Source organism: Leptodactylus fuscus, chromosome 6, assembly GCF_031893055.1.
Source record: "Leptodactylus fuscus isolate aLepFus1 chromosome 6, aLepFus1.hap2, whole genome shotgun sequence".
NCBI classification, from domain to species: Eukaryota; Metazoa; Chordata; class Amphibia; order Anura; family Leptodactylidae; genus Leptodactylus; species Leptodactylus fuscus.
Window position 1 is genome coordinate 9,561,967 of NC_134270.1, and position 26,350 is coordinate 9,588,316.

General features: G+C 41.9%; 1 protein-coding gene across 4 annotated transcripts in view; it reads left to right on the top strand.

The window, feature by feature from the left end:
- BAHCC1 (BAH domain and coiled-coil containing 1) overlaps positions 1 to 26,350 on the top strand; it is a 107,224-nt gene that overhangs the window by 24,959 nt on the left and 55,915 nt on the right. For all 4 annotated transcript variants that reach the window (XM_075279330.1, XM_075279329.1, XM_075279331.1 and 1 more), the window contains exon 2: positions 9,512 to 9,755. In XM_075279330.1, the coding sequence (XP_075135431.1) occupies positions 9,602 to 9,755 (154 nt within the window). In that variant the 5' untranslated portion in view covers positions 9,512 to 9,601. The remainder of the gene's footprint in view (positions 1 to 9,511; positions 9,756 to 26,350) is intronic.

The window sequence follows — 26,350 nt, forward strand, 5'->3', positions numbered from 1 at the left end:
TAAATCCAACCTATTGTAATAACCACTCACATATAATACATATAATATATACTATATATGCATATTAAAGTTTAGACAAGTCCAACATCACCACACACACATCAAACTGTATAGACCTATCCTAATACAGTCCGCACAGCATAGTCTATGTACATATAATAGTATAACATTATAGTCACACCTATACTCTAAGTATATATCCTAGCACAAAGACAACATATACACCCTACTGTATATACCTGTAATGACTGATTCTACAGCTATATACACAGTCTAGATCTCCATCTATATAATAACTTATTAATAAGACTCCTAATCCTGTGATTATTATGATGTCATGGCCGCTCCGCCTGTGTATGATGCCTCTGATATGTGTTATTTTGCACTGACAATCCAGGTCTATGGCAGACACACACTCTCTTTATTTCCACTGTGCACTATTAAATATTAATACAATGCAGTTTGAGGATCCTACAGAGATTACATTCTCACTGACAGGGAAGTGTCACTTTAGATCAACTTGCACAATTACAAAGACACCCCCAGCCCCCCACCCCTTGGGGGTTTTTTTTACGCCCTTGATCTAGGTGGACCCTGGTGATATAGCAGGTAATAATCAGGGTTATTAATGTATGTCCCTAAGGAAGGTGTGGACTGAGAGCTGTCCTCCTCTCTATAGGGCCGGGGTGCTGGACCTATACTATAGTATGGGCTGATAGCAATGAATAATTACTACAAGTCCTGTCTATTGTCTGGTGGCCCCATACCTTGTCCTACCTGATATACTGCGCCGCCAGGGTATATATAATATACTACTACTATGTCTAATCATCTATGCAAGGCCCTAGCAGATAGCACACAGATCTATTCACTAATACGCCTATGCAAGTCTATGGCCGATCTCCCCTCTGCATCGCTTCCCCATCCAGCTGTGTATAAAGCTTTGTCTTAGCAGATTCCATTAATCCATAGCCTTGTATTATCCCTGATGTCTGAAAAGTCAGAAAAAAAAAATCGCTTTCCCTGCCACGAAACGACTGCACTGCAGGGTTAGAGCTGCCAATAGATGTATTAGACCCTATAGACCAGGTTGACAGCTGCAGCATACGATGGGTTAATACCAAGCCTTGGCTTGGTGGGGGACGGTCAGCTCGGAATAGGAAGAATATTAGTTAATGAGGCCCAATTCCCTTTTTTTTTTTTTTTTCAAAAATTTTTTAATAGCAAAAAAATTGATAAAAAGGGGTCATAAAATTACTGGCGGAATAATTAGGCCTCATTTGCATAATGAGTTTTGTGCTTATATATGTATGTATATTTATCTTCCGTACTTGGTCCTGATACGTTGTCTGTTTTATTAGTAGAGAGTGTTAATTAATGTGCATTGTATTAAGATTCTTAAAAAAAAAAAAAAAATCACAATTTTTTGAATAAATTTTTTACCATATTTATAATGATTAGGTTTTTTTTAACAATTCTGTTGAAATTTTTTTTAAAAAAATCCCAATTTTTAAAATAATTTTTATTCACCATATGTAGCGGTAGATTTTTTTTTTTTTATGTAACAGTTTTGACTAATATAATATAACATCGGAGACAAATCACACAAATTGTGTAAAGTGAAAAGGACAAACCGTAAAAAGCAAAATTGGGAAGAAATGACGTTCATAATGTTTTGCCTTTAAAAAAAATAAAAAATAATTTTTGGAAGATCTACAAAAATCCAAACACTGACTTCCAATTCTCTAAATATTTTACCTTTTGGGGTTTTTTTTGTTTTTTTTTATGCGTAAAAAAATTCAAAAAGTTACTTCCTATTATCCAAATATTTTAACATACCGTAAGTTATTTTTTTTAATATATAAAAAAAAATCCAAAAATTTACTGCCTCTTATCCAAAGAATTTAGCATAAATTAGTTGGTTTTTTTTTAATGAATAAAAAAAAATTCAAAAAGTTACTTCCTATTATCCAAAAATTTTACCACAAGTTAGTTGTTTTTTTTTTTTTTTTTTAATGATTAAAAAAAAATTCAAAAAGTTACTTCCTATTCTCTAAATATTTTAGCATAAGTTAGTTGTTTAATGTTTTTTTTTTAACAAATAAACCCCCCCCCCAAAAAAAAATTGACTTCATATTATCCCAATAATTTTATCCTACAGCTGTTTTAATCGCTATAAAAAAAAATAAAAATAATAATAATCCTAAATAATTTTCAAAAATCCTAAATTTGGCTCCAAAAATTTTGGCCTAAGGTTATTTAAATGGATTTAAAAAAAAAATTCCAAAAATTCTCTACTATGTAAATAGGTTAGGTTAATGTTTGAAATTGTCCAAAGTAAATTTTTGTTACCTATGAATTTTTTTGGCCCTATTTGCATACTTCTTGATTTTCGGCCTATTGGAGTGTTTCCTCCTCTATAAGGTCGGGCTCTCCCCGCACATCCAGGGTATATTTTCCCATTGCTCTCACAATGATGTAAGTGGTAAGATTATAAAAATGAGTATTGGAAACAGCTGGATGTGTCCCCGAAGTGCATTTTGGAGCGGTCCCACAGTCAGGCAGCCTGGATGGAGGGGCGAGGTGCAGGCCCGGGTTATGGGGACAGCCTGCTTGAAATATTGCACAGTAACAGGGCAGTAATTGTTCTGTATTCCCTGACAAGTGGGCACTAATAGACAAATGGCACATAAATAAGAGCGATCCTGGAAAGCGGACAACACCATGTAATGTATACAATATTTCCCATTCACCCATCACTTCGGTATTATCGGAGCACTTGGTTTGGCCTGTCATGGTGTCCATGTTCACTGTTGTTCTGGTGTCATCGTGTGAGGATGTGAAATTAGTGATTTAACGTGGGAATGGAACATGTGGCCACGTATTCTATATGTGACGTCTATAGATATGACATATACATAGTATAATTTATTACATGTAGTTGTATGAACAGGCCAATATTTGAGGGTACCCCGATATACCACCGCGCAACTGTTCACCTTACACAATTTTTTATATCAACAATACAATATGTATTTAATTTTATTTTTTATTTTTTTATTTTTATTTTTTTTTCTAAAAGTTTACCCTTGGCAACTGATTTTTCATTTTTTTTTTATTATAATTTATTTATGTGTATCCATCTAGATGTTTATATAGTGTCTACATGATAATATACACATGTGCTATCCCTCTACTTTCATCTCATGTATGCTAAATTCCCCTCTTTTTTAAAAAAAAAAATAATTTTTTTTTTAGTGTTTTAAATTTACAAAATTTGGGTGGCTACAAAAATCTCATCTTACTGTGTCCACAAATTGTCTTCCCGAGCGCGCCGCGGCCTCCTGGGATACATTCGTTCATTATGATCAATGAACGACACGACCTGTCCTAGTTGTCCATTCTACGTGGACGATTGATGTGGACGTTGTGTTGCAGTCAATGTATAGGAAAATGTATACACAGCTTGGCGGAATACGATTGTGTTAACCATATAGGAACCCGATGGGACAAAATTTTTGCAAAAGTGATGTTTTTGGATTCATTGATCGTCAATCTAATTGGCCGACGTGTGGTTTTTACAAGTCGGATTGGTTGAAATAGACTTTGTGTGTGGCGAAATCACATATAGATACAGACAAGGGCAAGATGGCTGACAATAGTATGATGGATCCTGATGGAATTTTATATATTGACCACAGTGTGGCGCTGTCCAGTGACCTCCTGTATCATAAATTGCCTAATATTTATTCTTAGGGTAATCCACACATTGGTTGCTAAATGGTTAATTTGTATACATCCTTTAAAGGGGCTCTCAACCCCTTTCCGTTATATGGGCCCCCTATTATAAATTTGGGCTATCACTTTACAGGGACACCCAAAAATCCATTATATTTTGAGAAGGAATCTGCCCGTAAGTGTTCAAGTTCCCTGCAGCACCCCCACAGGAGAAGTAAAGAATTACATCTATTATTACAGCCTTACGTAATGGAGTATGTGTATGTGTTAAGTCCTTGAAAGTGAGGAAGAATTTGGCAGGAAGTGCTCCATTTTTCCTGTGGCACCCCTACAGGACACATAAGGAATTACACCTACTCGCTGAAATCATTTGGCGCTACTTTTTAGCCATTATAAGTGAGGAGGAATTTGGGAGTAAGGGTGCATTCACATTAAGGGACATGGCGCTGAATCTGACGCAGATTCCACAGCAAATTCAGCGCCATTTTCCTCTGTGTGAATACACCCTAAGTGTTTAATTTTCCTGCAGCACCCCAACAGTACAAGTAAAGAAAGACATGTATTAAAAAAAAAAAGGTACAGTCTCTATTTTGTGTGTAGGTGCCTTGAAAGCTAGGAGAGATTTGGTCACGTGTTCAATTTCCCTACAGCACCCCCACAGGAGAGATAAGGAATTACATGCACTCTGAAATCTTTAGGCTCCTGTACGTGTCGCGTCCTCAGACTAAGAGTCGCTCTCTATACCCGGTACTAGTTTAGGATCCTAAGCAAGAGACTCTTTTAACTCGGATCTCGACCTCTCGGGTGTATAGATGATATTTTACCTTGATGGACTGCGTATAATGGCCGCCAGCTCCTGATAAGGTATACAAAAAGTACATCTAGATAAAACAAACCTCTTTATCTATGTGGGGCATACTCTGGGTAAGCACCATGTATAATTTACTCACCGCTAGGTAAAGAGTCCTGGGAAGGCCGCCAAGGCCTAAGCTTAAAGGGACACCAAACCTTTAGTCTATCTTATCTCTGTTTACTGTGTAGTTGAATGTTATCTATCCTCGGAGCAGCCATTTTGGATTGGGGAGAGGTTGACTAGAGTGGACGTTAAAGATTAGTCGGAGGAAGTCGAGGAAAATATGATATTGGGGGGAGGGGTGAATAGAATTCAAGGTATGACTGGGATTGGATGATCCAAAATGGAAATGTGACGTCATCATCGTACGCCTTATAGGGTGCGGCCCCCGTTATCCTGGGTTTATAATACAAGAAACCGAACCGATATGGTGTCACCCATCCCTCGAGGCGGAATTCCCTACAGATGGTGATATCCGTGTACTGAGGCCGCCTACACAATACCGCCAGAGTATACACTTTCTCTTATAAGAAATTCTAAGCTTGTCTTATTTATGATTGTTGTTACCGATCCCTCTCAGGGGAACAAGGGTGGGATCAATCTCATATCACAACATTTATTAAGAAGTATCTGTTTTCCGTGGCGGATACCAGGACTCCGCGCGTTCATTGTGATAACCTCCTCTTGTAAAACTTTGGAGGGATTTATTTTTGTTTGCTTTTTTTATTTTTTTTTATATTATCTAGAAAAATTTTATTCTTTTGATACAGAATTTTTTTTAAAGTCCCACATTTTGCATATGATGAGGCTAAAGATTAATTCCATAATTTTTTTTTGCCTGTAAATTTTTTTTAACAATAATTTTTGACTTTTTTTTTTTTAAAATTGCAACTTTTTGAATTTTTTTTTATTTTTACAAAATTTTTCCTAGTTTTTGGACTTGCCACCAAAAATGCCCAAACCAAAAATACATGGCGTTTACTGTTTTTCACTATAGACTTTAAAGTAAATTTGAAACACAAGGCAACAAAAGCAGCTCAATGCTGTATGCAGCGCAGCACCTCCCATAAGGCGACCTGAAGCGACCGCTTCAGGCGGCGCTATGCTGGGCCCCCAGGGGGCGGCATTTTTTGCTGAGCTAAGCCAGCGTCACGGTCTCGGCAGCCCGGCACGGGAAGCAAGCGGTGGATTGGAGAGGGCCTGTGGACACAGTGCTGCTCCACTGGCCTCCCCTGATGCTCGGGCAGAGAGTAGGTCTTCTCCCTGCCTGCTCTCTGCCTGCTAATGCCGCCCCGTCTGCTCCGCCCCGCCCCCTTCGCTCCTCCGCTTTCTGTCGTCCGCCTCAGGAGGCATAAAAACTAGGTTCACCCCTGGCTGTATGTGAGTGTGGCCTAGGACAAATATTTGCTCCTGCAGTGAAATACCCCCCCCCCCCCACACACACCTTCATTATTATAATCTTAAGGCTCCATGCACATGGAGTAATTTGGCGCTGATTCTGGCGCGGAATCCGCGTCAGAATCAGCGCTGAAAAAAAAGATTCCCATTGAGTTCAATGGGTTCTGTGCGGAAAACGGAACCCATTGAAGTCAATGGGAGTTTTTTTTTTTTCTCAGCGCTGATTCTGATGTGAATTCCGTGCCAGAATCAGCGCCAAATTACTCCGTGTGAATGGACCCTAAGGGGAAAAAAAGGAGCAGCGCTCACTCATCGTACCTTGTCACAGGGGACAAAGGTGAGCAGCCAAAAGAAACTTTTTTTTCTAACTTTTTGTTTCCGATTTTATGAAGGAATTTTTTAATGGTGTCTTGATCATCGGTTGGGGTTCCAAATGGCGCTCTCAATACTCCTTTTTTGGTTAACCAACATTATGTAAAATTTGGAGCTTGCCGGTGTTACGTCTTTAGGCTGCCACCAGACCCACAATCGGCCGATCACCTTAGGTCGGACTTCAGAAACCCCTGTGATCAGCTGTTGTCTATGGGGGAAGCTGCAGAAAAAGGGAAAAAATGTTGTCACATGCTGGCCATGCCAATGTAATATACGGACATGACAGGTCCTCTGGAATTAAAAAATAAATAAATAAAAAAAATCCTCTAGATCTTCTTTATGGCTCCCAATATGTTAAGCTTCTTACAGTCAAGAGCCCTGACCTATCTTGGTCTTCACCATAAACGTGAGAAGATCTATCCCGGTCCGACCATCACTTCCATAGTCCTTTGGATAGGAATCTCCATTTTACATCAATGTTTTTCATATTCTCATTCCACCTCTAAAAGGGCCCATATTATTCGTCACTTTATTTGTCTGGGAAGATTCGAGAGGCCCTATAGTCCAAAAGTCAATGGGTTTGACCAATTTTTCCCTTTAAAGGGATGTTCCCATGCACATTACCATATTTAGAGTAGTAGAAAATAAAAAGTTAAACATTTTTTCAAAAAGAAATAATTTAAAAAGTTGCAGAGGTCAAAAAAATTTTCTCCAGTCACCTTAGCGGTGACATCTGTTGTCCTGATCGTTGTTCTCTATACGCTAGACTGAATTGGTGACTCTCTAGACCAAACTGTTCAGATATTGGGCACCCCAAGAAAATTTCCTTGGAAAACCCATCCCCAATTTTTTTTTATCTAAGATTGCAGATACCGTTGCATGAAGATATGTGGTCATCTTCCCAACCAGAGTGTCATGGCCTCCAGGTGGGTTCCCAATGCAGTCTTGTTGGGAGTTGCTGCTCTAGGCCAAGTATCCGGTTGTTTGTATGGTTGGATTCTCCGAGGTGGGCAACCCTGGAGATCCATGATTTTTCCAAAATGGTCAACTTCTGATTTTATGGAGTCATTGGAAGGATTTCTTGGTTGTCCAGGAACCAGGCAGTCAACAAATCTGGAAAAGGCATAAACATTTTCCGAAATGGACCCTATTGAACAATCGTACAATTCAAGGACTGCTCTACTTCTATCCGGGGAATGATATTGACGGATGGCAAAAATTCTACCTAGTCTAAGGCCATATGGCTAGCTCCAATGGAGAAGGGTCCATTTAGCAGTTGCCCTTTGATATAAAAGCAACTTTTTGTGTTCTAGACCCCTCTTTCCAGCACCCACAGCGTTAACGTTCAACATTCATACAAGATCTCAGTTTCCAGCTGCATGCAACACCCACCGGCCCCTTCACATATCCATGCTCCTGTAATTATTGCAATAATTAGTATAGTTAATGTGGATTACGTCTAAACTAATAATTGCAGTCCGTATCATGAACGGGTCAGAGGTGACCGTCCTCTTGTATCTCTCTTCTAATTGGAAGATTCAGCTTAAATATAGATAAAATTCCCCACTGTGACTTTCCATTTTTGTCTCTCTTTCCAAAACCGTTTTGAATTTTTCCTGCTATCGACTATTTAACTGTGTGATGTTTTTGTATTTTTAATTTTTTTTTTTTTTTTTTTTGGCCATACCAGTATTTTTAGAGAAATTTTCCTGAATTTTTAAATATATATAACTGTGTGGTGTTTTTGTTTTTTAATTTCTCAGTTTTTTTTTTAATTTTAATTTTAATTTTTTTTTTAGGTCATACCATTATTTTTAGAGAAATTTTCCTGATTATATATATATATATATATATATATATATATATCTTTTTGAGACCTGTTTTTTTTACCCAAGATGGTTTTTTTTTTTAATTTTTTTATTTTTTATAGTTTTCTACTTTACTATAAAGATAATTACGCTATTACTGCATTAGACAGTTGCCTTAATATTTGCCATTAAACTATTTTAAAGGTTTTTTTTTTATATAATAGAATCATAATGTGTCATCTCGTGTATAAATTTAATGCAAAAATAAATTTTAAGCCATAAATTTTCTTATAATAACAAGAAAAAAAAACTGACTACAGAGAATGGTAATGTCTTTATTTAACTGTTTGTGAGTGGCGTGAATACGGCGGTACTAGTAGGGTGGGTATTGGGGTATTAAGGGGTTACTGGGAATTTTTTTTTAAAAAAAAATTTAATTTTTTTTTTTTTTTTTAAATCGCAATTTTTTGTATCTTAAAAAAAAACTTGGCAAAATTCCTCCCGGTGGTGTGTGAGGTGTGTCGCCTTGATGCTATACAGAGCAGACGTGTTACATAAGTTAGCACAGCCTGTAAATCACAATCCTATCTGTGGACACCGATGAATAAAAGTGTTTACCGCACATGTTATAGGAGGTCTACCCTAAAAATAAGTGATTTATTTTGTTCTAAAATTTCTTGGCTCCCAAAGACGCGATCCTGCTGGGGACTGTAAGAATGGCATGCACTTGTTCTTTGCATTCAATGTCTGCACATTCCCATTAGTGACAGAGTCGGTTTTATGGTTCACATTACTCGCTGGAATAGCTCGGAGCCAGTCTTGGGGTCTTCATTCCTTAAACTGTAATTTGCTGGGGAGGTGACGGTGCTGGTCGGGGAAATTTTTGGTGTATATAATGCATACTCATGTCTATCCTTACAACTGATACTTATAGTATGTAATATTTCCAATGCAGTGTATAATATACTTGCTGGGGTCTATATGGGGCTCAAAAAATTAAAAAATAAATAAATTAAGTTTGACCTACATGCATAAAGGTCCATTAACGTTCAATAAAAATGTGGAAACCGTTTTTTGATATCTTGCTCCTAATCAAAGATATGATCCATTGAAGTTACAGGCCCGAAGCCTGAGGCTGCACTACTGAGAATTTTTTTGTTTCCTTCTTCAGGTTCAGTGTTGACAGGGAGATCTTGGGTGGATCCAAATCACTCTCTACATCTATGTCCACACCTCTACCTATTTTGTGATTTGGAATCACTCAAAGTCCTATAGCTTATAGAGTCACTTCAAGGGTGTGGTTTATAAAACTCTTCATATTATCTTTTTGTTTTTCCTATAGAGAATGATACCGGAGCTTCAAGAGGAGCCCGGCAACGATCCCGGGATTTCCCACTGAACAGTGCCACCCTATATTTCACTCCCTCCCGTGATGGACGGCCGGGAGTTTGTCCCCCCTCCTCATTTGAGTCACCGCGGAGCAGGCCGAATGAACCCACCTGCAGGCCACAGTGCGGTGCAGCACCCAGGACACTTCCAGACCACCAAATACTTCTCCTCACCCCTCCCAATGGCAACCCACACTGGTAAGTTCCTCCATGTTGTATTATCCATGATAATGTGTGTTCATTGGAGATCCTAGTGGGACGTCTCTACACCAAGACCCAAATCCCTAAGAGGTTTATGGAATGTTCTAAATTTTTGAGAAAATGGAAGCTAGAAAGATTGACCCAAATTTTTAAGGACTGGACTCTTCCTTGATGGCAGATGTCCAGGGACACGAGGATCGGGCATGGTGGCCTTCAACACATCCCATCCTTTGTTCCCTCATCAGATAATCTTCTGCCACAGCTTGGTGGCATCCATGTGTTTGGTAAAGTAGGGGAGGAATAGGTGTTAGCTTGTTCAACTATCAAAGATGGCCACCTTAAGAGAGCGATGGCGTACTAGAGAGGAGAAAGAGCTGGATATAGAATGAGACCCAGTGGGATGGGGCAAATGGGGAGAAGGCCAGGGGGACCGGGGCAAATATAGAGAGGGCCGGCAGGGAAAGGGTGAATGGGAAGAGTAGTAGCTCATGTCTACTAAATGGAGAATTGGGAGAAAGTAGCTGCCAGAATCCATTGGTGATAACTTATTTCCCCTTGAACAAAAGGATCGGGCAATTGAGACCCGAAACCAGTGGGTCCAGGGTGCAATCACCTAATCTGATGTATATGGCCAGCTTTAGAGATGAGATTGGTATGTTTATCTCTCTACATATCTACCTGTTTCATAGGTCTCCAACCAGGAGATAGTTACATTTATTTTCTATAACCTCATGTAAATTCCAAAAATTTGCATTGATCAGCCCCTTAATGTCTGGACAACACTAAGCCCATCAACATCTGCTGCATTGATAAGATACACAAGAGTTCTGACCTACACCACCGAGCAGTTATCTCTAACATTGTGATTTTCCCCGTTTCCGATTACTCGGGGGCGGGGTCACCGCCGTCCATGTTCTGTTGATGGATGGTGCTGGTGAACTTGATAATAATAATTGCAATCTTTTGATGTTGGCAGTCCTTGTCCCTGATTGCCCGGCCACTTATTACTTGCATAGTCTTGTACGAGCGCTGACACGGTTTCCGACTTTTACATATGGTATATTTATCCTGACAACCTGGCTCACCGCATGTCATGTAAACAAAATTTCACTTGTATCAACAATTTATAAAAATGTTTAAAACTTACAAATGACTTTGGTATTATCAGCAAACGAAAGCAAAATCTGCTTTTTGTAGGCTTGCCGAAGCATCTTTGCTTTGATTATCTTTCTAAATTGCTTTTGGCGCCTTCTGACGACTTTGTCTAAAAAAAATTTTTTCTGGCTTCCAATTAATTTTTTTATTGGTAAATGTTCAACATTTCCTGGACTTTCTTCCAACTATCCATCGTGTGAATTTGATACAATTGCTTGTAGAGAAGACCATTGCGTTCACCGGTGTGCTTGTCATGGGAACAAAGTCGCAGGAAGCTTATATTCTTTATCTAGTACAAGGTCTCAAATCTCAATAGTCATCGTAAAATTAAAAAAATGGTGACCTAGCCTAAAGGTGGCCTTATGTATTAGATCTTCATTGGCCAACTTGTCCAACAAATAGCCATCAATCTGCCATGTAGATGCCATGAACAGACATTCGTGACTGGCTGGTGGCAAACTTTTACCTTACCCATTGTAAATTGGCCATATTGGATATTTTTGGTTGGCTGTTGGCCTAATATACCAGCAATTGGCTTGGAGTTAGTTGTTAATGTTGACGGTGGGATTATTCGTACAGCTGGACGTCCTCTTCGATCAGATGGCTGAAATCCAAAGTTTATGGCTATCCCGAGAGCCTCGTATACCATCTTGTGCCTTTTATATTTTGGAAGACCCCCATGGCTAAAATGGATGTTGCCTGCATAGACAGCCATCTTGTTTAGTATGAGGGTCCTGATGGTGTTCTGCTTAGATAGACCATGTAATAAATTGGGTCCAGTAAGGACTTGTGAACCACCAAAACCTGTCAAAAACTTTGGTTGACCATGGATATGAGTAATCTGGCCTGGTGCCTAAGGGCCCATTGTCCCTCATTCTGAAGGTATACATTGTATCTGTTAGTCCTATATCAGGCTGGGAGGCAGCTTGCTGCAACAGAAACCTCCCTTCTCTAGATTATACAAATTAACTCCACTCCTGTAGTTTTTGGGCCACAGCCCCATGCCAAATGGGAGAGGGAAATTAGGAAAATGCCCAAAAAGGGTTTCCCTATGTTGTGATACATCTCCAATATCTATAGACTATACGTAACCCTTCATGCCATGATCTCCAGCGCTCAGGGACAGGAATATATCATAAGATACATCTGATACCTGGTTATTTTAACCGGAGATCCCCTTTAACTATGTCTTCATATCTCAGTAAATATTAAGGTCTGAGTAGCAGAATTTTTTTTTTTTTTTTACAAATATTAAGTTATGGATTTGTCTGTAACTGTGGGCTATATACAAATATTAATAAGAAAGTAATATGAATGGGAGTCAGCAGGGACGTTGTACAATTCTGAAGACCGTATACAGGCCATAGGCAACAAATTATCTCTTAATACAACTCCTATCCTACTGATTGACATAGCGGAGGATACAGTCAGCATGGTGATTGGGATTTTTTTTTTTCCCTTCCCATTACGGGTTAAATAGTCTATCAAAAACAGTGACCGTAAAAAATAAATTTTTCAAAAAATTCTATTTTTTTTTTTTTTTTTTAAATTTCTATTTGACCTTTGTCCCTTTTTCCCCCCCCCTTTCATTTGCCATTTTTGACAAAAAAGATACTCGGGGGTTAAAACTAATTTTAAATCGAAGTCTATACTTTTCTTTCTAAGAACTACTTTTCCCACCCAAAAATATCCTCCCGTTCGCTTTTTCGGCTCGCTAGGCCCGAGACGCCCTCTGTCAACCTCTCGTGAGCGTGTATATATATAAAATAAACATTGGGATGATTACAGGTTGGCGTTGATGTCTATAGAGCCGTCTGTTTTGGGATATTTTTGGATTTAAATTTTTTGGAAATTACAAATTTATTATTATTTATTTTTTTTAAGGGTTTTTGAATTTTTTTTCCCCGTTTTATGGAGCGATTCCTGCTGTAGGCCAGGTTTAACCTACTTTTTTTTTTTTTGTTTACCGCTTGCTTTTCACATGGTAGTCAGTTTTAGAATAACACAGTAACTGTTATTGCTGCCGGCTTGATGAGCTGTGAATTCTAATGAATTTCTCTGTGCTATAATGGGATTACAATTAGCGCATGGATTAAACTGTGCCATGAAAATCACCAACACTGAGTATTACCAGTTGGGAGAGTGGTGACAACAATGTCCTGTGTGTCTCCGAGAGAAAGCCGCCAAACCCATGTCTGGCTTCCATTGTTTAGGACATAGACTTGGGTATAGAAGTGTCTAGATTTTTTTTTATTTTTTATTGGAATACTGGGGTATTATTTTTGAATGTTTTTGAAAATTAAAATTTTTTGCTTTGTGAAATTTTTTGAATTTTTTTTTTTTTTCTTCTCCCTTGTATTTTCAAAACAACTCCCAGGGAAGGAAAGGGTTACATAAAAGAAGTAATTCTGTGAATGAGCAGTTAATTAATTCAATCTGAAAGTGTTGCTGTGAGATATAAGTGGCTTGAATTCTGGCACCGTTCCACGCAGTGTAGCCAGGAATATCACACACCCTTTTTAAAGCCTGTGGTGATTTCTTATTATGGACGTTCTCAATAATTTACCTGACATGATCTGTGTGGATCTACCTGCGGACTGCACAGTCTTCCCCCCTAGCAGGGGGGCTGAAATAATTATCAAATGCCTCGTTGCAAGAGAACGGAGTCTGACATGGAGAATTCAATAAATTTTGAGATGAATGCCAATGGGCATCCAAAAATAATCTTAAAATTAAATCTAAATGTTTTTGGGTTTTATGTGTAATCCAAAAATTCTGCCATCGGGGAGTCCCAGTTTTTGGGAGGTTCTTAGATGGACCCCACATTTAGAGCCCCTCCGTTTATAGGAGTAGCTCCTTTACAGGGATGACCCCCTTGGGGGGAGGAAATGATTATTATCGACCTTTGCAATTTTTTAATTTTATTTTTGTATACGGCTATGACACCTTATTAAAGTGGTCCCAACATTTGAGAATTTTTCTTCTCAACATGGAGTGAATCTATCTTACCATGGACATAAGATCCATTTTGATGTGCTCCTAGATATTGTCCATCAGACTACTTCCAATAGGTCAACAGGCCCAAAAAGATAATTTTAGGATATTTTTGTGGCTTTGAGGTGGATTTCTCTGGGTCTGTTCACTCTTCTTGTCTGTGTCCTGGACCTATATGACACTCGACGATGTTGCGTTAAGAATAACGTTGAACCTAGTGCCCTTCTGCAGACTTCTTCATCTGCGCTTCCCAACGTCAACATTATCAGTGGGTAACCTTTATCTATTGTTAGAAGACCACAAGGACACGAGTCTTCTGTTATTTTGGTCACTTTTTTTGGCTCAGCATTTTTTGGTTCACTTGCACACTCTTCTTTGTCCGTGATTGTTTGACAAGGCCGACTTTCAAGAAGAGTCATTGTTTTTAGGTTTTCCCATAAAAAAATATCCTGCCCTAAATAATCTTGGCTTAAAGTTGGTGGTCCATAGAGACTTGATGATGTCTTTATCGTTAGGATTGGCAATTCATAGGACCTAAGAGATGTTCGGAGAATTCCTTCTTATTCTATGATTCTACAACAACAATCTTGTAGAATTTTTTTGTGGTCCCAAGTCTCATTCATGGAAGAACCTTAGTTCTGGGCTCCACCAATGGTCCCATCGTTGAGAAACCAATTCCCTGTTGACTTAGCTATGACATCACGGGGCATTACCTGCAAGGAACGTGGCTCGTATACAATGTAACAGCAGGTGGCCAAGACACTGCGAAGCCTGTAGACCACGTTATGGGATCCAGGTCACTCTCTAGCCCCAGGATATTATCAGGGCCACCCACACACATCTCTATCGATGTTACACGGTTCTAGTGACCACATTTTATGGCACTTGTCATAGAGTATCACTGTAATACATCTGTCATCGCATGTGTCTAGAATTCCTCCCATCGCATGTATCTTCTCCCCCCCCCCCCTCTTTCTTTCCCCAACTTTGCATGCAATCCTTGTATTTATTTTGCCATAAATTAAGGAATATAATCAATATTTAGAGCGGACAGATAGATTTATTCCATTTGCATAAACAGATTGAGTGGCTGTTTAGCCGATATTTCAGCATGTCAGGCTGTTTTATTGGACAAATTGATTTATGACTGAGGTAGAACGGATTGGAGGAGACTTGGTGCTGATAGGAAGGAGATTTAGAGGGACAGAGGAGAGAAGGCGGTGGAGAAGGAAGGGGTCAGGGGGAGACTTGCTCCTTCCAAGATATGTTCTTTACTATGTGAGGCTGAAATGTTTCCAACCTTCTCGTACGTTTGCAAACTTTTCTTTTTGGGTTCATCATCGTTCATTCTGTATTAGAAGGAACGTACAAGTCATGGCCATGTCTTCGCTGCTTTCTGATGACCATGGATGGAGTTGTTTTTGACCGGTTACAGCTCAAGAGACCAATGTTGGATTTCTTTGGTGTCTCATCTCTACTTAAAAAGACCCAAAAATTCCTGTACTCTCCATGAACTTCTCGGCTTGGCTTGTAGGCTTTCAGCAAAACTTGGTTTAGGGCATATTCCTTGGTAGTCCAGGCTCACTTCCAAGGAGATACAACTTATTCTCGAAAGCTTTTGGCCAATTTCCTCGAACTTTGTGAAATTTTATGAGACTTCTACAGACAGGGGAGATTCCTGACTGCTTATTTTGACAGGTTATCCCTATTTTTGACAAGTTAATCCTTTCCAAGGTGCAAAATTTTACGTCCAAAGTTCCTGACACCAATAGATTTTTTTTTGGTCATGGCTCTCTTCTATAAATCAAATGGTCTTGTTCTAAGAGTCTTGACAACAACTCCCATACTCTGGGTGAACTGTTCAGTTTGGCTTGTTCAGGGTCTTGGTAGAAGAGCCTGAGGAAGATCTTGACTTATTTTTGAAAGCTTTTGGTCAAAGAACATGACGTGGCTGCCATCATGAGATGCGTCTATGGAAGGTGTAAAGGCTTTACTTTTTGATAGGTTGACCCTAAAATTTCACACCTTCAAAAATTTCTAATACCTGTCATGAACACCCATGCTGATTTTTTTTTTTTTTTGGATGAGGTTCTCTATGTCTAATGGTCTTCATGTAATTTAAAAAGATACAAAAACTCTTCTGTTCTCTTCTGTTACTTTGTTCGGGGAATATTTTTGGAAAACCAACCTCATTTCCAAGGAAAATCTTGATTTCTTTTTGAAAACTTGTGGCCCATGTTCCCAAAAACAGGACATGGAAAGGGTAAAGGCAAGGAGCTACCTGACACTATTTATTGGGCAGGTTCGCAACACCCCATGAGGAAATCTTCTGCTAATCCTCTGGTGCCCTTAGACTTAGTGACGTGGAAATGGCAATGGAACGATTTGTCCGTTTTTGATGGCCCAGAAATGGACACGGTTATGTGAATCTAGCCTTAGCTGTTACGTTGATGCCAGGACAGTGGTGGAGAATTTTAGAATGGAAGGTCTCACTTTATAGCCCCTATAACCCGACCTAGAATATTCTATAAGAAGGGTTCCTCCATCTTGTGAGGGACTGGACTGTTTTTGTTGACCTCCGGCTTGCGGCTCTGTCAGTCTGGACCCCCACCTCACAAGCGATGGCTCATCCACTTTAATTAAAGAAAGTAGCGAATGAAACGCAACACAAAGCCCGGCTTGTAACGAAAGCCCTTGTAACGTAACACGTGGGCCCTGAGATCACCGCTTGTCCAGTACATGTATGACTATGCATGTACGTTACATGATACTGGGTAAGAATATACCGCATCATCAGAGCTAAACGAATACTTGGCTAGAGGTGCCTTAGGCCTCATGAATAAATGAGTGTATGCAGCTTTCCTGTTCAGGCCCCTCATGTAATCTAATTTTTGCTACAAAACCGGTTACCATGGGCTTTTGTCTGGATTTGTCCTAGCCTTGAACCTTTACAGATGTCTAGGAGGGTTACTTAAAGGGCGAGTCTAGACGCTAGTGATATTCAGAAGAATGGTCCGGCAAATGTTAATATGTCCAACGGCGAAACATCTGATTAAAATATTTTTTTACAAAATATTTCTTTCCTGATCTGAATGTCGCTCCCATCACGCCTCAGGACAGATTTCATAGTCTTTGAGTAGTGGGAGGAGCCGTCACTTCTACTCTTTGTCGCCATCTAGTGAGTAAAAGCTGTACGAGCAGGCCATCTGGGGAAATAAAACCAAAAACTATTGTGATATGTAGAAGATTCTTATGAAATACCGTGACGCTGCCCCCTATGGATCGGCCATGTAGTTGTGCGTGTCTGAGGAATGTCGGCCACCATTATGTGCAGGTGCCGGGAAGCCGATCGCGTGATCAGATGTTTATTGTGTTATCTCAATGGTGAAGGAAGATCTCATTGTGATTTATTGTAGGGGACGCTTTGATTTTTGTTTTTGGTTTCTTGCTTGAGGAACAAAGGAATGAAGTTTGAAGCAAAAATGAAGAAAAACCAGATTGTGGTTTTTGGGAGAAAGTTGAGCGCTCTTCAGTGGCGACCTAATCTCTGACGGAGATGGAAAATAAGATAATAATACGATCTAATTTGAGTATCGATTTCTAGAATTTAAAAACAATTGATAAAAACCAACTTTTTTTTAGGTTTTTTTGGGAGGAGGGGAAGTTTTTTTTATATTTACAATGATCACTTTTTGTAGTTGCAACATATGAATGTAAATAAATATATAAAATCTATAAAAATTTTTTTACTTCTAATTGTAGATTTTTTAAAAAAATTCTATTTTCTATACATAATTATGGGGCGGCCATCTTGCCTGAGCTTCTGCTCTGCTTTAACAGCATTTAGTGATCTGCTTTACGGCATAGTCATGGCCATAGGTAGTAATAGAGTAGAGCTGGCGCAATGAGGTCTATGGAGCGTGCATGGAGGGGGAGGAGATAAGCTGTGACATCATCTATTATCAGTAGTGATGTAATGATGGGTTATCTATAGAGGTGTTATCTTCTATTGTAATACGGTCTGTGATGTAAAGGAGTTGACTGCTGCAAAGAAATTCCTTACAGAATTGGAAAGTGTCTCTAAAATTCTATATAGGTCAATTTCTGGTTACGACTTGGTAACATCAACATCCCAGAATACATTGCACCCTGATTGTGCCCCTGGTCTTAATGCACCAAAATGTAGCACAATATGACCATGAACGTTCACACATTGCTAGAGATATGTGGCAAGGACAACAGGAATCAATAGGCTTGTTGTGCCTCCGCTTGGCACTAACCATGTTGTTCTTGTCTCGGATCACAGCACAAGCACTTTTTTGGACAAAATCAAGTGGAACCCCCCCCCCCCCCCCCAAAACCGGAATGTGCATGAGCTGCAATACTAAGCATGACCACTATGCAATGTATGGCGCTGTTCTTGGTAAGCTTGTATAAATGCTGCAGAAATAGCTGATCAGAGGGGGTGTCGGGTATCAGCGCACCCTATCAGATATTGATGACCTATAGGCCATCAATGTTTTAGTCTGAGAAAACCCCTTATACGGATCGACTTGCCCAGTTGTCATTGGGTTTGTCATCATTGTACACCACCACAGAGGATGCCGGCGCCATACAAGCCTACGGCCCCCCCGTCTATCCATCATGGACCGTTGACGTGAAGGTGCGCTGCTGTATTACAGAAACTTCCTTTCACCGATCCTCAGCCCGCGCCTTGCCAGCCGTCTTCTGACTAATACTCCTTGTTCAGCACACAGTGCGGCCGCTCCAAGCATCGAGTTTCTATGCCACGTTTTCACCGAGCCAACTTGCGGCCTGGCGCTGCCAGCTTCTGCTTCTTGGTGCCTTCCTGACCCGTCGCTTTCTTTTTTTTGACTCTACAGCCTTGTTCACATTAACCGTGAAGGGCAAAAATTATCCGTCAGCCCCTCGGGGAGATGGATTTGTGAAGCAGAGAGTGTTACCAACTGATTTAAGCTCGCAATTCCCGGCTCAAACAGCCCTTTAAATGATTAAATAGCATTGCAAAAAAGTGTTATCTGTAGTGATGAGCGCGCCGCGCCGTTTATTACGCCTAATGGATTGCGCTTTTTTTTCATTTATTTATTCTTTGATTGTAATATTTGTTGTGGAACACATGCAATCAAATGTGCCCCTGCCCTTTCTTCCTCTCCTCCCCTCCCTTCTTAAAGGGACACTGCGCCTATAATCGGTGATGGAAGACGAGCTGCTGCCTGTTACAGGAATTGCAAATAAACATTGTTGCATTCTTCCAAAAACGGCGCCACATGGATTTGCAGGTCGCGACTGGTATTGCAGCTTCGATGGATATCGATATGTGGACAATGGCGGGGTTGCATTTCTAATTCCTTGCAAGCCTTATGAATAGTGAACATGAGAGCTGGGATTTGGCTGATAACAGGGAACAGTAGAACATCTATTCTGCCTACGTGGATATTATTGCCATTTGATCATACCAGCACACCCCCCCCCCCCAAGCATCTCACTGTCACATGGACCCCAATACCATAGTGGTCACCAACCTCCTGGCCTGCAGCTGTCAGCAGACAAGGGCTACGTGGTGACCATAAGGCGGTGTTCATTTGGATTTGGATGCAGAGTTTGCAAAACAGTGCCAGTGTATTTTTCAGTGCACCGGCATCCAGTCGCAGCAGTCCGCTCCGGATTAGGCCCAAATGAAAGGGCCTAGCTGGGAGGGAGTGTTGCGCTGCAGCAGAGTCCGCCGTGGAATCCGTGGAAAGAAAGGGCGGAAAAAAGAAGTGAACGGCTCCCGTTGAAGTCAAGGGGGAGTTTGGGGGGGATTTTTTTATTTATTTTTTTTGGTCCTGGACTGGCTTAGCGTCACCGTCACCGAGCGAGGGATTGGGGCGGCCCTGTGGATGCAGCGCTGCTCCAGCGGCCGCCCCTCACGCTTAGTAGAGAGCAGGTCCTCTCCCTGCCTGCTCTCTGCCTGCTAATGGTGCCCGCTCCGCCCCCTCTTCACGGCTCCGCCCCCTCCGCGGGGGAAGGGGGGGTTTTCTGACGTCCGCCTCAGGTGGCACAAAGACTAGGTTCTCCCCTGTTTATGACGCTAGGGTCCCTGCCTCCCTACCATTACTACTGTCCTACTACTACTCCTAAACATCCTATAAGGCCCTGGAAATATGGCCGCCTGTATTTCACCGTATCGTATACAGCCATCTAAGGGGATCAAACAAACACGACCCTTTTCGTGCTATGTCCTGAGGTGCAAAATCTTTCACCATGATTGGCGCAATTGTGACCTTTGCTAATGGACCCTCCATCTGCCTTTGGGCCCCGTCAGATGTGCTATTACCGCCACTGCATGCTCTACCATCTACACTAGTTATGGATATTTAGCGCGGTGTCCCTTTAAGAGCCTGTCTTAGGCCCTTGAGCTGGTGGCGGCCAGGGTTAACAGCGTAGGTGACTCATGGTGAGGTTAGGGAATCTCCGGCTGACGGGACAGTCAGGAATGTGCGTTACATCACAGCTCATTCATTCATTAGTATGTAGGATCAGTGCGAGTCTGGAGCAGCGCCGGCCGCCATTGGCCCAGTCACTTCCAATAGTTTTACTTCATTTTTTTTGTCTTTCTTATTATCCATTGCCAAAAATGACAGGATTTCGGTAATGAGCAGGAAGTCTGACCAAACAGGTACCTGGAGATTTAGGGAGATGGTCTATGTCGCCCATAGAAATCGACTTGAGGCCTAGTATTTAAAATGAAAGCCGGGCTATGATCGCCCATGAAAGCCTCAGAGCTGTAACCATGGCATCCAGGTAGAAAGGCTGTATCCCACAGGGGTGCCCCCTACCTAAATATAATGGGGACGGCCATATTGGGGCTCCTGTCACTCGCCATGTTACTCCTTTACTAATGTACGTGATTAGAGTCGCCTTATCGCCAAGGGGATATTGAGATCACAACGTTTTTAGTGTGTTGCAACCCCCTGACCCGCACACATCTATGGTCATGTGACAGAAGGGATTCCTAAAATCGCCATGTCCTACCCGAGCTCTGTTTACATCCATTACATGGACCCTTAGGCCTCCATTTTAAAGACCCTAAAACTTGAGGGTACCAACATGGACCTCTCTCTGCTTGGAAAATCCTAAGCCAACCATTGTTCGACAAAAGGATCGGGAAGTCCAAAGACGTCATCCTATGGCCCACGTCACTTCCATTTGTGCAGTCTATTGTTCTCTGCTGTCAGCCATTTGCCTGGCATCAATAAGGGGAACGCCATAGTTCATTGTCCCTCCCAAATATCATAGGTAACGTGGGGGTGCTGACTGGGGTTGAGATTTCAGGATCGATTTTAAAATCTGATTTCCAGCCGATCACAATCGCAATCGTGAAATTTGCTCGATCGCCAATCGGGATCCGATCTTTCCTGATCATGATCGTTCAACCCTAATTGTATATTATATATATACTGTAAGGTTGAGCCGATCTTGAGATTTCCAAATCTGATTTCCGATCATTTTCCAGCCGATCCCGATCGCAGTCGTGAAATTTGCCCGATCGCCGATCACGATCCGATCTTTCCCGATCGCTCAACCCTAGTGCTGGCATTAGAATAATCCTACACAGCTATTTTGGCCCCAGGCCACCCTGTTACTCCCTTATAGAGATTCGTTGTGGCTCCGAGGGCGATGCGACTTCTACTCACAATTATATTGAGCCCTACTGTCTACATACTTATCCTCCGTTTCATCGACGGTGGCGCCTCATAGGTTAAATTCCTCTATTCAGGGGTGGCAGCCAACAGATGGTTAATGGATCAGCGATTTAATAATAGCAGGGTTCCTTTTTTTTTTTTTTTTTGGGATCGGCCATCCCCAGTGGATGCGACACACCCGCTCGCAGCCCATTTTTAGTCTTATTTGTCTGTTTCTGAGATTTTTCTCCCTATTATGGGTACAAATATGGACAGCTCCGTACCACCGCCATTCCCATGTAAGTGCGCTAGGAAAACCTTACAAAGCAGGTAGTGCAATAGGAAGAGGATGGGAATCTGGTATTGATGTCCTGGATGTGATAGGGTTAACCCTCCCTGCAGAGGACACGTACATTAGAGGTGGTGTATGCGGATGTAGCAGTGCCGATGTAGCGTCTAGTCTCTAGAGCGGAGCTGTTTGTGCGTTTTCAGTGCATTCGTTTATTCTGCAGTCCTGTGCAAGCCCTGGGATAGCGGCGTGGCAAACTCTGCTCTGCTGCACCTGGCGCGCTCCGCTCTTCTGAGCCTTTGATGCTCGCTTAAGTGTCTAGAAATGTCTCCTGTTTCTATGTCATTCACTGAATGTAAATTCTGAGGTCACTATACGTACCTGCAGTCCTATGTAAACCTGCGCGAAATACAGTTGTCATACGCTAAGCGTACCCCACCTCGAAACCGTATCTAGATTGAATGTGATTTATTTAGGTTTTGCTTGCTTCATGGGACCCCTAAATGTATGGCTTGTCAATTCTCAGCTTGCTGTCAGTGAATGGGAATATTCATCGATCGGATCATATTAGCGCTGCCCCCTACAACAGAGAGATCCGATACATTGTAACAAGATCTGCACCTGTGTTTGGACAGGTAGAATGGTTCCATTCAGTGACAGCAAGCAGAGGTCTTCAATCTGTGAGGATTTGGGCCATGAAGGAAATTTGCAGAATACGATGATTCAGAGCTGAGCTGCAGTACCAAGCACAGCCATTGCACATGGGTGGCGCTCAAAATGTTCTCTACAACCCTCAGTGTTGTAATGTGAAGGGGTGCAGAGGGTGCGTTAGGGGGCCCTTAAGGTATCTCTCTACACTGCTTTTGCACTGGCGCTCAGGGGCTTCATGTTTCGCCTCTGCGATGCCGTCGGCTGTCGGTGCTGCCGCTCTCCGGGCCGTCCTCTCCACGCCTTGGTCTAATTTATCACCGTTTATATAAACCATTATATTGTAACCGCTGGATCTTCTGATTACGTTTCTGGCCAAAGCCACTTGCGCAGGGGAACAGGTCGTGTGAAGGGGCAGCGAGATGTGTTGTGCATGTGTGTGAACGTTGCAGACCGAGCCTGGGAACCTGGAACGCTGGTCCGGGCTGAGCGACTGCACCTCTGGGACTAGTCCTTTAAGAGGCGGAGGGGGTGTGGGATCCTAAGTCGCAGCTTCGTTCTCAGGAACCCGCAGACGGCCCCAGTTCTGGTTCCTTCAGCGCTTCTCCTACGGTCTCGAGGCTTCTCCCTCTCACTTTCTAAACAAAAGCAAATGTTGTCGTGTCTGTTTCCCATCCTGCTCTGTGCCAGCAACGTCTCTGGTGTGGCATTAGGGGGCGCCCCCCGTCACCCGGTCTCCATATGTACTCAAGTCCGGTCCATATGTGTCCTCTTGACCTCTCGTACCATACGTGTGTCCTGTGTTCCACTATAGAAGTTGGCGTGGGTCAGAAAGGGGGCGGGTCCCTCCATAAAATAAGAGGGGGCGGGTGTATTATTATTAAACATGTGTGGGAAATATGGCTCCGTGCGTCTCCCAGATTGTTCTGCTCATGTTCCTGCCAGAGAGGCGAATGTCATTGGTTGAGCGCACATCTCAGCTGAATAGAAGGGTGTGGGGGTTAGACCCGGGTTAAAGGGCGTTTCCCCTTTAAATAACCAAAAAAAAAAAAAAAAAAATCAAAAAAATTTCCACTATAAATGTAAATTCTTGAGTCCCCCCTCTTTGTTATGATGGCTGAAGTTGCTACCCAGCTTTCCCAGATTCCTGAGTGATGCATTCCCTTCAATCGTTACATAGCACATGTGACAATCGTTGGGTGCGTCATATCGGTTGCAACCCAGCTTTCTACAGATTCATGGCTGCTTTTACTTAAAGGGATTGTCACCTGAACCCGACATCTCAACCTAGCCCCATAGATAGATCGGATAAGGTCTCCTGAATCCAACAGTGTTTCCCCCGTGTAATTCGGTGACTCCATTGCCGAGATATCGCAGTTTTATCAATATGCAAATGAGCGCTTTGGCTGCCATTTTTTATTAAGAGATCATTTGCATATTGACAAAATGGAAATATCTCTGTAACGGAGGCAGCGATTCACACGGGGAAAACGCCATTTGATTCAGGAGACCCTAGCCTATCTATCTGTGGAAGTTGGTCCCTTGCGACAGACTCCCTTTAAAACAGCGTCACATCTTTCCATAGGTTGTATACGGTATTGCAGCTGGTCTAAAAGCGAATGGGGTTGAGCTGCAATAACATGTACAGTGCCAGACCCGTCCATAAGTTGTATTTGGAAACCGAAATGGCCCCAGTTGTCCCAGAAATACATACAATGAGTCCTTAAAGGGATATATTTTTTTTTTTCCAATTTTTTTTTAACCCTTGAAGAGGTTTCCAGGATCAAAAACATGGCTGCTTTCTTCTAAGGAGAGCCACCCCATTGAAATGAATAGGACTGAGGTGCAATACCAGGCACAACCTATGGGCAGGTGTGGTGCTGTTCAGAAGCGAGCAGCCATGCCATCCCCTACTGTCCATAGTAAAGTTGGTGTAGTCTTTCTCCAAGTCCTTGTGTCACTTTTGCTCGGTCGTAATTCTGTCAGCTGTTTGTATGCATGAGGCCAGGGCGCTGGGGTGTGTGCGTGTCCGTGTGGCAGGCTGTCACTAGAAGGACTGTTTGTGTGTAAGACACTAGAAGTGTTCAGTTTTGTGAGTGCGCAGTGCGGTCAGGCACCGTGCCCAGGCAGATAAGCATCATATGAAAACAGAACAGGCCATGACACCAGTTGTAGACAGTGCTGAAACCCAAGTGGGAAGGAGGGGGCCGGGGCCAGTGTCAATGTATTCACAGAATCTGGAGAGACGCGGACTGGAATTCGTCCTGGATGTCGGAGAACTTCCATGGTCCAGGACTTTTCTAAAGATTTGATTAAGGAATTCCAAATATGCCAAATATTATACCCTATTCACAAAACAGAAGGGATGGAGGGGTCAAAATCCCAATTATATCCCAATTCCGGACTACTAAGGCGTAGTCCAGAATGACAAAAATATAGCTTTGTAATGTGCCCCATTTGTCCACAGGTCATAAACGGTATTGCAGCTCAGCCCTGTACACGTCATTGGCGTTAGATCGCAATACCAGGCTCAAATCATTGTTTTTGGATGAAAGCTGCCATGTTTTTCTCTTCATGGACAATCCCTTTAAGCAATAAAAAAGAGTGACAACCAATATGGCTACCATATCCCCATAGCCCGATAAGGCTTTGTATGTCACATCTGTCTCTCAACTGTTCCGTTTTACATACAACTCAGAGGGGATAAATATGTCCCGAATCGGGTGTTCCTGCACAGAACAGGGGTGGGGACTGTGAGGCCCATAAGACCGGGCCCAGATCAGGGAAATCTTTCCTATGGGATAAATCAGGAAATCAAGGCTGACAACAGGAATGGGGGGTCCTGCTAAGGAACATTGAGTAACTATAAGGTCTTGGAGAACCACATGACTGATATGTGTCCTCCACGTCTGGTCTTGCAAAATCTTCCAAACAAGTGGCGGACTATCACATGACAGATTTAAAGGAATTTTACTATCTAACCAGTGACGGACAAGGCCTCTTACACACGCCGTCAAAATCTTGTATCCTCTCCACATCTGTTCTCCGAAGGAGTTGTGTTTGTGTCTACTCCACACATTGATACCAGCTGGGTTGTCGGTCCAGACAGTTTGCCAATCTACACGCCCCTGGGATATACGTGGCTGGAGCTCTCTGTACCTTTTACAACACAGATCCTATATTGGGCTAAAACTTTTATTATTGATGTGAATTTTTTTTTTTTTTTTAGGAATCCCGTTTGGATTGTAGGTAGACCCCTCAGAGAGGACTAAGATCTCAGATGAGGTTTTGGTCTCCAGTATAGTAAGTGCAGGGCCCCCAAAGCTTCCGATTACTGTAGGATCTGGTCCATTCTTGCTGTCTTGCAAACTTGGGTACTGAGACTTGGTTGTCTCGGAACACTTTTGGATCCTTCTCATTTTGACTTCTTGGAGCCATTTGTTGGCTGTTGGACCTGGAAATGTACGTTTGATATAGAGCGTTACCTCCAGATCTTGAGGGAAATTCTATGTGACCATCTTCTGACCCCGGGACGGAGTAGTACATCTTCCCACTTGTGTCATACACTTAGCAGTGTGGTCAACACCCGACATGTGGTCAACCGTTAGTTGTCATTCATTTTGTGGGCACGATATCGCAATGTTCTAATCAATGGTTGCCCCTTCCTCCCCCCGTCCTAGATGTTTATCTAGATGGTGTAGTCCTATCATGTTATGCTGCTTGTGACTAAAGATACTTGATGGAAAATCTGATTCTCAATCCATCCTAGAAGTGGTAATCGCTTCTGTCAGTTTTCACACCTGTTACGCCCTAGGTGATAT